The following is a 16942-nucleotide window of genomic DNA, read 5'->3' as shown; positions in this document are numbered from 1 at the left end:
TATTTGTTTTTGTCATTTTGGTTTTCTTTTCTTTTTTCTTTAAAGTGAAAAACAAAATTTATATGTATATGCTGATGTCTGTGGCTTATTGAAAGGAACAATCAATACTTAAAATTTTCTTTTTTCTTGACCAGTTTTGCACACTTGAATCTGGTAATCAGAACAACTGATCTGAAAACAATATGCAGTGTAAGAACCACTGTTAAAACTCCTACCATCTTGTATGGTGAAGAAGACATTTCTAATGTCAAGAAGATGGGAAATTAACACAGTAAATATATAGATTTTAAACAATTAATCAGTTTAATTATTTTAGGGAATCTTTTTAAGGGGAAACCTTTCTAAGATTTAATTCTTTGCAAATTTATAAATTTCCATCCATAAGTTCAAGAAAGCATATATACAATAACTGCCATTAACATAATCACTTCTCAAATGTTGAACTTCAGAACATGATCTAAATTTTGTAATTATGATTTTAGTTTAAATCAAGGAGACAAGCTAGAGATGTGGGCTCAAGCCTGTCATCTCAGAGTGCTGGGAGGCTGAGGCAGGAGGACCAAGGCCAGCTGGACAACTTTAGTGAGATCCTGTATGAAAGTAAGAAACACAAAGGGATGGGCATGTAGTTCAGTATGAGCCCCAAGTGTTGGGGACAACCCCAGAAAGAGACAGAGAGGGACAGAGAGACAGAGAAAGAGAATTACTTGGTATTTACCTGTCCCTAGAAAGAAGTCAGGCGTATGTGCTGGGATATCCCGTTATTCAGAGAAGGAAAGGAAAATAAACTCATCTACTAGTTTCCTGGGGCTGTCCAAATAAAAAGAAAAATGGTGCTTTTTACATAGGGAGACAGGCACCATCAATTTTTATTTATGTTTGGTATAGGACTTTAAAGAAAACATTTAATCAAACACAAATGAACAAAAATTGCAAAAAAGTAACAAAATGAACATGGTATTGGGAAGAAATCAATGCTATCTAAGAATAAACTAGGTCATTTGGGCACCTCTAGTTGCCAAGCAACTGGAATTTCTCACTGTTTTCCTTTGGAATAATCCAATCTTTACTAAGAGTTTTACTGAATTTTTTTTTTTTTCTTTAAGATTTGTTTTGACATACTTAGGAATACACTAATGAGAAAAATGAAAGACATAAATGAAGGAAAATTTAAAACTCTATTGAGAGATATAAAAGAAAATAAAATGTAACTTTCCCCTCTACAGGATCAGAAAGCAGTATGTTAATTATTCCCAAAATAATTTATAAAATCTATGCTATTCCAAGTGTGTTTTTTAGGGAACAAGCATTACTAAAATAATTCTAAATTTATCTGGAGAAACAAACAAGAAATACTAGCGAATTTCTACAGAGACAGTACTTTGCCCTAGAATATATCTGCTATAGTATGCACTGAAGCAGGAATGGAGCAGAATATAGTGCAAAAGCTAGTTCGGGTTAGACCTGGTATACGAGCCATTTGGGCAGTACTCAAGGGCAGATCAAACCACGCACGCGAACGTGTAGACACATCCAGTGAGTGTGTGCGCCTGCGCCCGTGTCTACTATGCATTACGTGTGGTGGAAAACTAAAGACAAGTTTCAAATGAGTGGATAATAAATGGATTATTTTAGAAAAATTATACATTAATGTCTTGGAGAAAAAAAGACTGAACACACTCCCCACATTTAAAATATCCCTCACACAATGACGTTTGTGTCTGAATGTGTGCCATGCTTGTGTGGAGCTGGCGCATGAACACAGCACATCCTAACTCCTGCTTCCATCCATCTCTGTCTCCTGATCCCCTTTCCCATTTGAGAAAGCTCTATCTTTCTACCTTCCATTATCTTTTATTTTGCTCTTTATTTTTAATTGGGTTTAAGTAAGAATCACGGGACATTTAGGTTGATTTATTTTACTAATGGTCTGAAGGTGCACCCATTTTCCTACAAATGACTCAAGTCTGTTTTTCTTTATGGAGAGTAGTACTCCACTGTGTGTAAGTTTTCTCCATTCATCTGCTGATGGACATACAGGGTGCTTCCAAACTCTAGCCATTGTGAATTACACTGCTGTAAGCATGAACATGCATGTGCTATAATGTGATGACAAAAATTTAAACATCCAAATAAAAGCAACCAGCTCTGCATGGTGGTAGATGCCTGTAGTCCTAGCAATCAGGAGGTTGAGGCAGAAAAATCACCTCAAGTTCAAGGCCAACCTGGGATACACAGTGAGACTGTTTCAAAAATCAAAACAAAGCCAGGCATGGTGCCGCACACCTATAATCCCAGCACTCAGAAGGCTGAGGCAGGAGGATCATTGCAAGTTCGAGGCCAGCCTGGGCTACAAAGTGAGTTCAAGACCAGCCTGAACTGTATAGCAAGATCTTGACTCAAAAATACCAAGAAACATAAACTAAAAGCAACTAAAATATACAAATATTAGAGGAAATATAGTTCACTTAAATCTTAAAGATTGTATAATGACAATCTTGAGTTTATTGGATGTTTAAACACATTTTTAAAATTACACAAGGAGAAAACTCCAGAGGCTGAAACAAAAGCAGAATGATAGTTGTCAGAGACTAAGAAGAGGAGAGCATGGGAAGTTATTACTTGACAGTTTCAGTTTGGGACAAAGAAAATGTTTTAAAGATGGATGGTAGTGGTGGCTGTACAATCACCTGAATGTACTTAACCCTATAGAACTGTACACTTAAAATAGCTGAAATGATAAATTTTATGTGCATTTTGCAATAATTTAAAAAGTGGCAGGAAACTGCATTAACAGAAACGTAAAAACATTACTATTTATCAAATAAAAGTAAAACAATAAAATAATTTCTCATGTGTCATATTAACAAAGATATGAGGGAAAATTACTTACACATTATCAGTAACAGTCAAAAGTGGAAGGCACATGATCTTTACAGAAAGTAATCATGTAGTATCTATAACATACTTTGTATGTATGGATCAAACATAATATACGCACACGCTTTGTCCTAGCAATTCGACTTCCAGAAATGTAACTAATGCTGCAAATGTACTAAAAATATGTTATTGCAGTACTATTTGTAAAAGCAAAAAATAGGAAACAAACTTTAAACGTCCACCAAAGGGAAAAAAGATAAACCAAGTCTCTCCTACAGAAGGGAATAATATATAGTCATTAAATACTATAAATACAAAGTTACTCTACGTTAAGAAAACATGTTCATAACATAAAGAAAAAGCTTTAAAACATCAAGATTCCTTATTCCCTCCCCCCCCCCCCCCGTATTGAGGATTGAACCTAGGGTCTTTCTACTGAGCTACATCCCCCAGTTATCCACCCCTACTTTTTAAGTTTTTTATTTTGATCCAGGATCTTGCTAAGTCACTAAGTTGCCCAGGCTGAGCTTGAGGTTGCAATCCTCCCACCTCAAGCTCCCAGAGTGCTAGAATTATAGGCATGCATTCTACACCCAGCCTTAATATCTTTTTTTTAATTGTAGAAATAGTTTCTATGGAAAAACAAAAGGATCCATCATTTCTAATACCATAACTTCAAATATTTCTAAATGGTATTCACTGCCTTTACTCTTAAGCCTTAGGAGAAATTATATACACAATCCTGAGTAATAATGTATCCTAAATGAAGAACATGGTTCTTCCTCTCTAATGTATAGAAAATTAATTTTAAGTTATGATAATGTGTTCTTTGCCTATTGATAAAGATGCCTTTAATACTTACAGCTTGATTAGGCAGATTGTCAGTCTTAAGTTCTCTGTGATTGGAATACTGAATATAAACAGGCTGGCTTCGAAGATGAGGAGTAACAGGAGTGTAGTAATTTACCATGGTAACAGCAGCTTCCTCAGAAGCCATTTCTAAGAAAGCCTACAACAAATACAAGAAAGTAAAGTTAGTATTTTTTGAAAGACAGTCAAGAATTATTTTGTCATTCTAGCTTGCTCAGAACTTGTACATTCTCAACAGAAATGGCACTGCCTCCAACAGAATGAAAAATCTTTTGCTTCAAAGTGTATTACAGATACTACTTAGAAATACATTTGAAAAGCTGGGTTGGGTTCAATAAAGGATTCAGACCCAGAAAATCGCCAGTTCATGAAAAGACTTTCTATGGTTTCTGGTTTTCCTCTTATTTCTGTTTCTTCTAAAATGCAAAATCATTTACATGGCAGGGGTGTGGGTATAGCTCAGTGTTTGCCTAGCGTGAGTGAGGCCTCAGGTTCCACCGCCAGCACAGCACCAGAAAGCAGGATGATGTTAATTAAAAAGCCAAAAATAAATCTGTATCTGTATACGTGTGTGTATGTGTGTGTGTATGTGTGTGTGTGTGTGTAAGATCATTACAATGAATGCTTTTAGGGGTTGGAAATGAATAGTTTTTTGTTAAAAATCTTGGAAATCTTGGACCTAAGGGCTACAGTACACAGTAGTAAAATTCCATGGAGTATTGAAAGAATCCAAAAAGCCTCTTTAGGGGAGAAGAGAGAAGAAAGAAGAAGGATAGGAAAGAGAAAAGGAGTAAAGAAGAAGGAAAAGAAATGAAGGTTGAAGCCAGGTGTGGTGGCACATGCCTGTAATCCCAGCATCAGGAGGCTGAGGCAAGAGGATTGCTGAAAGTTTGAGGCCACCCTGGGCTACAAAGTGAGTTCAAGGCAAGCTTGAACTACATAGTGAGACCCTGTTCAAAAAAAAAAAGGCTGTAAAAACAATGTTCTAACCCAACATCCCTCCACACTCCCCATGCTGGAAATCCAATCCAGGACCCTGGAATGTGCCAGGCAAACTGCACCATGGAGCTGCATCCCCAGTCCCTTCTGACTTTGAGACAGGGTCTCACTGAAGTTGCCTAAACTGGCCTTGAACTTTTGATCCTCTGCCTCTCAGCCTCCTGGATAGCTGGGATTACCGGCACACATCATCACACCCACCCACATGCTTAAACAGGGAGGAAGCATAATGACTTGCTACACTTCACTTTTTTGGAAAACAACTATGCTTATAAATAGAGCATTCATTTTTAATTTTAAGAGTTCTTATTATTTTGTGTCTTGTCAACTAGAAACCAACATCCACGATCTGGGAGTAAGTAATGAGAACACTCATGACACGACAGAAAGGGAACCTTATTAAACTTGCACCTGGCTATGACTTGGGTCATTAACGCTTCTGAGCCTCAGTTTCTTCATCTAAAACACAAACCTCTTCCTAATATGATCTTCTCGTCTCCCTGCAGCTCTGACACAATGTTTAAGTGGAGCTCTTCTTAGGTGTTCTGTCTGGGACTTTGCAGGAAAGCACTATCCCATCCTCTGCAAGAACCCATTTCAAATGATTGAGAACACGTTTTGTTGTTGTTTATTTATGTTTGGTAGTGGGGATTGACTCAGGGTCTTCACACTGAGTTACATAACCAACCTTATTCATTCATTCATTCATTTATTTACTTACTTATTTGACATGGTTTCACCAAGTCACTGAGTTGCCCTGGCTGGCCTTGAACTGTGATCCTCCTCCCCCAGCCTTCCACAGTGCTGGGATCAGAGGTGTATGCCATGACACTGGACTAGTACATTTAGTTTAATTTACTTTTCAAATATGTGTCTAATCAACACCTATATTACATTTTGGAACAAAAGTTAAGTATGTAAAGTACTTTCCCCTGTCTTCCGAGGAGTAATAAAAGTACAATGAATGTTCAAATTTAAAGTTATTACACTTAAAAGACACACTGTGATTAATTCCCCTCAAAATATTCCCCCTTGCTTCCCATGTGCTTTTCTCATCATCCCTGTTACTTTCTGAAGTAGTTCTGGAAGTTGTCTTTATGTTGTGGCTGCCTCACTGTCCTGAATTGCTTCAAAACATTTACCTTTTCTGGTCACTTTGACTTTGGGGACGACCCGGAATTACGATGGTGCCCGATGCAGTGATTGACAGAAACTGCTGTAAACGTTTGTTCAAGGAGTAATGGTGAATATTTAAACTTAAAAATTTACTACAGTGAAAGACACATTGCTGTTAGTCCCCCTCTAGTAGTCCCCTCTTTGCTTTGAACAGACTTATCCCATCATTCCTGGAAATATCTTTTACTGCAATAATTTTTTAAAAATTTAAACATTCACCATATCTATTGGTCACCCCTTGTATATACTATGCTATATACATGCACACACATCAACGCTGAACCTACAAATTTATGTCACATATATGTCTACATATGGTATCACATGAAACTATTAGCAGAAAAGAGAGGGATTTGGGCAATAGCACACTTTGCTTTAAATAATTCTACATTTTTAAATATTTTTCAATGGACATGTAAAATATTTTTAATTTTTAAGACATTCACAAAGTGAGAATTACATTAAGCATTCTCTAAAATGTTACAAGAATTCTAGAGTCAGGGAGACAGCTCAGTGGCACAGTGCCTGCCTGGCAACCACAAGGTCGTGAGTGTGATTCCCAGTACAAAAAAAAAAAAAGAGTTCTTTTGCCAGGTGTAGTGGCACACACCTGTAATCCCAGCACTCGGGAGGCTGAGGCAGGATTGCTGCAAGTTCGAGGGCAGCTTGGGCTATATAGTGAGTTCAGAGGCAGCTTGAACTATAGAGCGAGACCATGTCTCAAAAAAACAAACAAACAAAAAAAATCTAGTATAAAATGATGGGAAATCACAGGTGCATTATTGACAGATAGTAGTATCTTAAGGTATCAAAGGCTTACTCAATTTTAAATACTCTCTATTCCTCTATCCACAAGAAGAAACCTGTGGAGGAAAATTTTCTGTCAGCATCTCGTTACCTCATTACCCACTGCCTTATCAACACCCATTCCAAATCACAAATTCACAGTTCTTTAGCTAGTGCTCCTAGGGCTTAAATTCATTTCCAAGTGTTGAGGCTTTCTTTAAAATACAGACATGGGGGTCGGGCATGTAGCTCAGTGGCATAAGTGCCTGCCTGGCAAGTGTAAGGTCCTGAGTTCAATTCCCGGTACCAAAATAAATAAATAAATAAATAAACAAACAAACAAATAAATAAAATAAAATACAAACATGTATACCACAGTTCATATACGATCTGGAGATATTAGAAAATAAAATGGCTTTTAATCCTCTAAATACAGAATATTCTTTAAAATAGGTGCAACAGATCAACTATTCAAATTACAAAAATGGAGGAATGTCTTACATTAATTCAACATCGATTTGAATCATTCAAATGACACCTCGTATCTGTGATCACTACGTAATATTAGTTATTTGAAAAATAACTTGGAAGAGCTGAGATGGAAGAAGCTCCTCGACAGTTATGACATATTCAGTACTACCCTATGTCTTGTTCAATACTTCCACTAGCTGTGACTTTTGTGACAGGAATGAGATACTTACAGAGCTCTAAGGTACAGGTATTCTGTCTACTTTAATGCCCCATGAGCAAGGTAACACAGATACGTACTAACCATTTTAAGCATTCAGAACTGCCTGTAAGAGTATCTCAAATTTAAAATGCAGGAGTACCCCCTAGTCAAAATCAACACTAATTTCCAATTAGATGATCCTTTTTTTTTTCCTGTATTTTAAAAATAAAAGGAGGAATCCTTTTTAATCATTACAAAATATTGGGCCAGTGATATATCTCAGTGCCTGCCTGGCAAGCACATGGTCCTGAGTTTGATTCCCGGTACCAAAAATAAATAAATAAAATCATTACAAAATATTTCATTAGCAAGTATATGGCAACTACAGTAAGTATAAAACATTTAAGATTTACTTATAAAATATATTAACAAATTTTATTAAACATAGGAAAGGGCAAATATCTACAAATCCATGTCTTTGTTTATAGTTACCTTAACTGTTAGAGGTTTCTAAATGAAATCCAGTAAAGGGACATTAACTTGAAGAATGTTAACTGTGATATATAACTGTATCAACCAAATAGTCATGACTGAACCAATTAAATGATTCAATGGAACTACATTATTCCATGAAGTACTTGTGCTAGCCCATGATGGTAGATCAAATGCCACAAATCAATGAATCAGTCCATAATAAACAAATAACATTCTATTATCTTAAAGAAACAAAACTGGCTTCAGGTCATTTATACAGCTAAAAGGTATAAGCATCCATGATACTAACATTCACTGTATGAGGACAGATCTTATTTCTGTTAACTCCTTGGTAAGTGTTAAGAACTAACTCAATCTCTAATGTCAGTCACTAAAAGGAAAAGCTAAACAATGCTTTTGGAATACATTATTCTAGTCATATGAAGATTTTTCTGAGAGTATAATCTAACATTTCATATGTAAAAGTAAATTTTCCCCATGAATCTAGTAAATGAATTATTTAACTTAGTTTTTCTAAGTCAAAATCAATTAGTTAAAAACTTCAATTTCATAATGTGGAAAGGACAGACAACCAAAAGTCACTACACAGAAGACCAGGGAAGATAACCCAACTCTACCTGCAACATTCCACTTCCAAATACCCTAAGAAAGATTGCAGCTCACAAGAGGTTCTAGCGACTTACATCAGAATTTCTTACTGAACTGTATGAAGATATATTTCCTATAGGATTTACAATCAAAAGATAAGCAATTAATGTAACAGTTACAGTTAGCTTACAAATAAACCCACAACTAACAGTGTAGGCAAACAGAAGTGACCTTTCTTTCCTTTCCTGTCTGTCTCTCTCAGGTAATTAACCAGCACATATGGTTGTGCTGGCTCCGCTCAAAGCACGAAGACCATACTGTTCTCCCTAGTAGCAACTGTGTCAAAACAGAGATCTAAGCCGTGCACCACTTCCAATAGCTATGTAAGAAGGAAGACTGAATACAGCATGTTATTTAGTTAATTTCTCTGGATCTTAGACTCTCATCTGAATTAAACAGGGATACTAATTAAGTAGTTCACTTAAAAAGGGGACTGAGTCTGCTATCATCCAACCTCTTCCACGCCACACTTATCAATCTACTTATAAATGTATTTACAGTTTGTTTCTGAGCATTATTTACAAAAAAGTAGAAACATAATGACATATCACAGTGCACTACAACTTTCTAGGACCTAGATTTGGTATCTTTTCTTTATTCTTTATTCATTATTTTGAATAATAATGTTCAGAAAGTAAGGTTTTCAGACAACAAAAACCTGTGGAAGAACTGAAGAATTCATCCCAGTGGGTCTAAATTGCAACAAGATAGCATACAATTATTCAAATCATTATGACAAAATATCTCCAGGTGTGGTAGCTCATGCCTGTAATCCCAGCACTTTCCTTTATGAATTACTCTCTCCTCTTGGTATCTAGCCTCTATTGTTCTAGATTCAGGACAAAAAATATCATGTAAGAAACTGCTAGTAATTATTAACTGATTTTTAAAAAAGGCATGGTAGTGCATGCTTGTAATCCCAGCACTCGGAGGGCTGAGGCAGAAGGCTGGCTGTGAGCTTGAGGCCAGCCTGGGCTACGTAATGAGTTCAAGGCTTGCCCGAACTGCATAATAAGACCCTCTCTCAATAAACAAACAAAAAATATGACAAGTATTGTTTCTGTCACAGCCACTACAGAATCAAGGTTCCTTAGTCATCTTAAGAAAAACTCTTTTTTTCTGGACATGGAAATGGGCAAGGATTTTTTGCATATAACCAAGAAAATACAGGAAACAAAAACGACAAGAGCCAAATGGGGTTATAACCTTCTGCACAACAAAGGAAACAACAGAGTAAGGCGACAATCTATAGAAGAAAGCATCTGCAAACTATCTACTTGACAAGAGATTAATCCCCACAATATACGTAACTCCAAATATTTAACTCCAAGAAGTCTATAGCAAAAAAAAAAAAGCAAACCAATTTAAAAATTGGCAATAGATATAAACAAGACATTTCTCAAAACAAAACCTACAAATGGTCAACAGGTATATGAAAAAGTATTCAACATCACAAAACGCGGGGAAATGCAAATCAAAACCACAATGAGATGTCACCTGACTCCAATAAGAATTATTATAATTATTATTAAAAAGACTACAGTGCTAGCCAGGTATGGTAGCACATGCCTACAGACCCAGCACTTGGGAGGCTGAGGCAGGAGGATCACTACAAGTTTCAGGCCTGCCTGGGATACACAGGGAGTTTAAGGCCAGCCTAAACTATATACAGCAAGACCTTGCCTCAAAACACACACACACACACACTACAGTGCTGGACAAGAATATGAAGAAAAGAGAACCCTTGCATCCTGTTGGTAGAAACATAAATTAATATAGCCATTATGGAAATGAGTAGTAGATTGTTTTAAATAAATTAAAAAATAAAAGCAGCAATCCCACCACCATGTATCTAAAGAAAATAAAATCAGTATGTCAGAGACTTCTGTATTCCCATGTCATTGCAGCACTGTTCACAAAAACCCAGAAACAACCAAACTAAGAGTCCATCAACTGATGAGTCAATAAAGAAAATGTGGCATGTATACACAATGGAACAACATTCAACCCTTAGGAAGAATTAAATCTCTAGGTGTAGCAGTGCACACCTGTAATCCCAGCACTTGGGAGACTGAGGCAGGAGGATCACTGTGAATTTGAGGCCACCCTGGGCTACATATTGAATTCAAGACCAGCCTGCACAATGTAGAGATCCTGTTTCAAAACAAAACAAAAAAACCCCTCTCTTCTGTGATAAGATGGATGAAAATGGAGATCATTTCTTGTGAAATATGCTAGGCATGACCTCAGTCATATATGATATCTAAACAGTGGGTCTCAGAGAAGTTCGGAGGAGAAGGGTGGTTACCAGAGCCTGGGAAAAGTAGGGAGGAAAGAATGGGGAGACAATGAGCAATGGGTACCCAGTTAGAAAGAGGAGTGCTATGGCAAAGAAAACTAAACCAATGCCGTTTTGTGTTCTAGTGCCAGTTTAAAGGTTAAGTTTCTGTTTCCTAAAGTTTGTTTCTTGTGAATGCTGTCATAGTTGCCTAACCCGATACTACCCCATGAGAAGAAGACTGCTTGTCCCCTATGTAAAATGTCAAACACCTTTGGTTCCTTTGTCACAAGCTGAGCGCATGCTTTGTAGTCTTTCTGTAGCTGCACTAAATCGTATCAGCACCCCCCCCCCACCATAGACCCGGAAGTAGAACTGTGTAACTATTCTCCTTTCTTGCCCTTCGGGGCCGGTGCTCAGTCGTGTACTGGGTGCCCACTGCCGGCCCCCAATAAACGTGCTTGTCTCTGCATTTGGCCTTCACGGATGACTCAATTAAATGAGCGCCTCTGCCCAATAGGAGTACAAAGCTGTGGTGTGCTACTGCACAGAAGAGTGACTACAGATAATGGTAATACACTGTGTACTTCAGAAAGCTAGAAGAAAGGATTTCAACTGTTTTCACCAAAAAGGAATGATAAACAGCTAACCATGGTAGCACAGGCCTGTAATCCTAGGACTCTGGGAGGCTGAGGCAGGAGGATCACAATCCAAGCCCAGCCTAGGCAATTTACGTATTTAGATCCTGTTTCAAACAAAGAGTTGAGGATATAGTTCCGGACAAAGACCTTGGGTACAATCCCTAGTTTCTCTCTCTCTCTCACACACACATACACAGCAAAGAAAAACTAAATGCTTGAAGACACATAATTAACTTCAATATTATACAACATATATGGTACATATATCAAAACATCACAAGGAACCCCACAAACACGTACAATTCTTACATTTTTATGTATCAGTTAAAATTAATTTTTAAAAATCCCACTGCTATCTATTAATTCTACAACTAAAATATACATACAGTTAGACAACTTTTGGGGAGGCCATTGTTTTGGACTAGTTTCCTGCACTAGACCACAGCAGACCAGAGCAAACCAAAATGGAGTTACTCATGTTAAAAGGTAATCTCCCAAAAGACATGTTTGGGTTTTTTTTTCCTAAAAACAAGAGAGTAACAGAAACCAATCAGAAAGAGTCCAGTCTTCCTGAATATACTTAATAAAGTACCCTATTCTTAAGCCTTAGAAGAAAAGTGGTCTGTAGTAACCTTATGTTAACCAAATTACTTTTTAGAAACTTCTTGTTTCTGTCAAAAATACTAGCCATCCTGTCACATCCAGTGAACACTATTCCGCTTTACAGAATGGAGTGTACTCGTTTGTGGAATCCCATAGAGAAACCAATGAGATCTTTTAAACTGTAATTTTATCTTATGACAATGCCATATATTTCTGCCTAGGTTTTAGAAAAGTTTATTTTGTCAAATGAGGTATAATTTATATCCTACCAAGGTCTTCTAGGAATCAGGATATTTGTCATAGATCATCCTATAAAATGAAATAAATACAATAGGAAATGTTTCTTTCTAAAGAGGAAAATGACTAGGTAAAAATTAATTCTGTTTCTTGTGCTAGTATTTTTGTTTGCTGTTTCTTTAAAAACTAATTTATGATAATAACACTGAAATTTAGAAGATGAAGTTCAAGAAAATAAAAATCAGCTGTAACACCCTGGAGATAATGACTCTGCATCAATCTTTACATGTTACATACCTGGCTTTTTCCTTTCAACATCAAAAGATTAGTTACTCTGCCAAACGGGAGACCTAATGATATGACCTCCGCTTCGGTGACATCACATGGAATTTTGCGAAGATGGAGAACTCGGGAAGGCGAACAGGGAGGTCTATCTCCTTTAAATTTCTTGTTGTCATTCCCATTAGCTAAAAAACATAAGATTGTTTTTCTTAATTACTGAAACTAACTTGGGTTGACATGCCACATTAACTATACTATAACGTTTAATCTTTAAGGTTTCACATTTGAAATTCAGCAAACTGAGAACTATTTGACACAGAAAGAAAGAAGGAAAATAGGAAACAAAATCAATCACCTTTTGAGTGAAGTCTTTTTTTTCTGGTTACTAATTTGTAAAAAATGGAGTCTTGATTTTTAACTTCAAGAAGAAGTATTGAGGTAGCAAATCACAGTTTCAAATAAAGTCATGTAGAGCATAATGAGGACCTGACCAAGTATCAGTCAATGGTCTCATAAGATTATAAGGGAGCTGAAAAATTCCTATTGGCCTATGTATTTTCCTCTTGTAGCAGAATGCATTACTCACATGTTTGTGGTGATACTGGCATAAATAAACTTACTGTGGCACCAGTTATATAAAACTATAGCACACACAATTATGTAACAATTGTAACAATACACAATACTTGATAAATAGCTACGTTTGTGGTTTATGTATTTAGTAAACTATACTTTTTAGTCATTATTTTAGAGTGCATTCCTACTTATAAAATAAACAAAAAGTTAACTGTAAAACAGTGTCATTAGGCAGATCCTTCAAGAGGGATTCCTGGAGGCACTGTTATAGGAGCACCAGGGTGGTATTGCCCCTGAAGACCTTTCACTGGGATAAGATGTGGGGGTGGAGGGCAATGAAATGGGTGATTCTAACCCTTGCATTTAAAAAGTATGACTTTCGAAAATACAACCAAAAAATTCATAGAATAAGGATATAAAAATACCTTTATGCAATTTATAGTCTGCATTTTAAACTAAGTATTAAAGTATTACTACAAAAAATTAAAATATTTTTTAAAAGTTCATAAAGAAAATAAGTCACAGTATGTGATGAGTATAAACATGGTTGTGTCAACTTGACTGACTTGGGAGCCACCCAGGGGACTGGTGGAACACAATTCTGGGTATGTCTGGGTAGGTCATGGAGGTGCAACCTTGGGTACTGAATTTAGTCCTTTACCCCTTCCTCTCTGGTGCTATTCCCCTGCTCTGCTTTCCAAATGCCATGAACTAAGCAGTTTTGCTTCATCATACCTGGAGCCAGACAACTATGGACTGAACCCTGGGAAACCAGGAGGCAAATTAAACCCTTCTTCCTTTGGGTATTAAGTATTATAGTCCAACAACAGCAAAGCATTAGTGACAAACACTAAGCTAAGATTCATTTATTATTGAAGAAAATTTTTACAAATATAGTATAGCGTTAAGTGTACAGTATTTCTAGTTTACAGTGATGTGCAAAAATGTCTTAGATTTTCACATTTACTCACCACTCACCTGACTCAGCCACAGCACCTTTCTAGTCCTACATTACTAGTATGTGCTCTATTTAAGTGTGTCTTTATCTTTAGATACATACACCATTACAACTGCCTATTCTGTTCAGTACAGCAATTCACTGTACAGGTTTATAGCACAGGGCAATTGTTTACATTATATAGAATAGACACTCAGTAAATAAGTTATACAATCTAGGTTTGTGCAAGTAAACTCAATAATGTTCCTTAAACAATGATGAAACTGCCTACAATGAGCTTCTCAGAATGTATCCCCATCATTAATCTAAGTATAGCTGTTAAATGCCTCTAAATACTTAATTTGTTATGAATAGAGAACAGTACTTATAATGTTCTAAGGTACTTTTAGAATGCTTTCTACTTTGGTCTATTGCTACATAATACAATTAAAATAATAAATTGAAGGAGAGACTAAGATTTTATCACATCTAAGGAGATCTGGAATTAAGCTGTATGCTTATGAAAATTTTTTAAAAATTTTACACATTACAGACTTTATTAGTCTATTTGTTAAAAGCCAAGCTATAGTGTATTATAGTAATACTATTCATTATTACATAATAAAAGTCTTTACATGAGCATCACCTTGATGAAAATGCAAATTTTTAATCCTACCTCAGACTGATTTAAATAAGAGACTAGGAGTGATACAGTTAAATACTCTATAGTAAAATAGGACCGCAAGGTGCTTCTGATTCAGCCTGAACTATGAGAACTGCTGCTATTAAATAAACTTATTATGCTAGCCCACAAGTAAATTTCATTTAAATCCTATTGTTTTAACACTAACAATAACTAGAATTGACAGGCCTGTAACAAATATTCAAGTTTACGTAGGTAAGAGTCAGAAATGTCTTTCTTCCAGCAATACTAACAGTAAGGCTAAATATAAATTGCTTAAAAGCCAAAATTTCATTACAGTGCTTTTAAAGAGCATATTCCTTCTAAGCACCTGAAAATATGTATTTTTAGTGAAACTTTACATTCAGATGTCTGATCCTGAATAAACAAATTTCATGAGAACCACATAAAAATTAATGTAGTACTATTTTGTGCCCCTCTCTGTGATAGAGCTCACAACTTGTTTATAGTTGCACAGGCTGACTTAACTGCACTTGCTCCCAAATTCTGTATGTGAAGAAAGGATCCTGCCTAGAACAAGACTACTGACTGCTAAGAGTCCGCACAGTTCTGTACCTTCATATAGTAAACCTTGTGGTCAATTTTTTCATAATAGGCACTCAAATATTTATTGGATGAATTGATTTGGGAAGCAAGGGATTTCTTTTCCTCTATTTTATCCGTCATCAAGAAATACAGCTTTTCCCCTCCAAAATGACTACTGATTAAACACTTTCATTTCTACTTTCAATGTCACCTACCTCAACTTTGACCTTGTCCCTTTTTGCTCTTCCTCAGTTTCCGAGTGCATCGTATCATTGCCCTACTCTAAACACCAAGGACAGACTTTCAGGTGCCTGTCTGTTAGTTTCCAGTTTTCAAACTATTTCCACTTAAATTGCTATATCTGAGTAAAATAAATATCCAAGTCATAGTTTTTAAAAAATTTTAAGTGTTAATTTTTTATTTGCAGGGCTGGGGCCTGAACCAAGGGTCTTTACACTGAATTACACTCCCGCTGCTTCATTTTGAGATCGGCTCTTGCTAAATTGTTAAGTTCCCCAGGCTGGGCTCAAATTTGCAATCCTCTGCCCCCACATAACAATGACACCAACACTGTAACTTTTCAAAGTATGAACAGACGTCTACAGATTAACGATAACAAGTGATAACTCACTCTTACTGGACCACAGCTCTAAATATCAGCCTCTCAGGAGCTGAGAAAGCAGTGCCTTTTTGCCCCCTCCACGTTGGCCTACAGGGCTAAATAATGCTGATATCACTGACATGTTCAATACTGGAGAAAAATTTCAGTTCAATTTTCTCAGTTCAATACTGAGAAACATCCCAAAGCAGTGATGGCAAACACAAACACCCACTGTGACACGCATGCCACAGGTTCACCACCACTGTCCTTAAGGACAAGGTTCCTACTGGCTGACCTGAAATACTCCAAGGCAATAAAAGAACATCAAGAAGGTTGTTGCTTTAACAGAGGTTACTTCACATTTGAGAAAATGAGAATGAAAAAAGTTTTTTGAGTTCCCATTTTTGGGGCACTATCAAATACAAATCTAAGATGACACACTTTTCCCAAGAAATATGCAACCACAAATCACCACGCTGGGTTGTTAACTGTTCAGTATGATAAAGTACTGTGTCAATCTGAGAAGTCTAGAAGCTTAATTAAGTAATTTAGCAATTCTACATCCTGGAGTGTGGAGGACTGACTGAAAATGTTATCACTATATGAAATCTAAAAGTCTAAGTCATCTAGATAGTCAAGGGGAAAAAAGCTGCTTTTAAAGACAATCTGCAAATGGAAAATGTATACAAGTATAATTTTTTCCCTTATGTGTAGCCATAATCTAAGAAAAGTCAACATGAAACAAACAAATTCTAATGCACTAAACACACACATTTGAAAAATTACTTTCTGTACAAACAAATAGACTATGGAGTTTCCAAAATGTTTAACATGAAAATAAGCATTCTAATATACTGTTATTATATTTTACTAAATAACCATCGAATACCTACTACATGTTCCAAAGAGGTATACAGAAAGAGAATTTTTTGAAAGTTTATAGTTTTACTTCAAAACTGGAAGAACCCATCAGGAAAACTACCTCAGAAAAAAGGGTTTTTACAAAATGATTTTTACAAGGTATATATATATATA

The 16942-nt window shown here is 36.2% G+C and overlaps 1 protein-coding gene across 4 annotated transcripts in view; it reads right to left on the bottom strand.

Annotated features, from left to right (window-relative positions):
• The window catches only part of Ptbp3 (polypyrimidine tract binding protein 3), a gene marked incomplete at its 5' end in the record, with an annotated part of 98809 nt that overhangs the window by 38963 nt on the left and 42904 nt on the right, over window positions 1–16942 (bottom strand). For all 4 annotated transcript variants that reach the window (XM_013513256.1, XM_013513259.1, XM_013513258.1 and 1 more), the window contains 2 exon segments: window positions 3743–3889; window positions 12581–12750. In XM_013513256.1, the coding sequence (XP_013368710.1) occupies window positions 3743–3889; window positions 12581–12750 (317 nt within the window).

Source organism: Chinchilla lanigera, unplaced genomic scaffold (assembly GCF_000276665.1).
Source record: "Chinchilla lanigera isolate Chin_1 unplaced genomic scaffold, ChiLan1.0 scaffold00018, whole genome shotgun sequence".
Lineage (NCBI taxonomy): Eukaryota > Metazoa > Chordata > Mammalia > Rodentia > Chinchillidae > Chinchilla > Chinchilla lanigera.
Note: the sequence above shows the minus strand (reverse complement) of the source record. Positions and strands in the feature narration are given on the sequence as shown.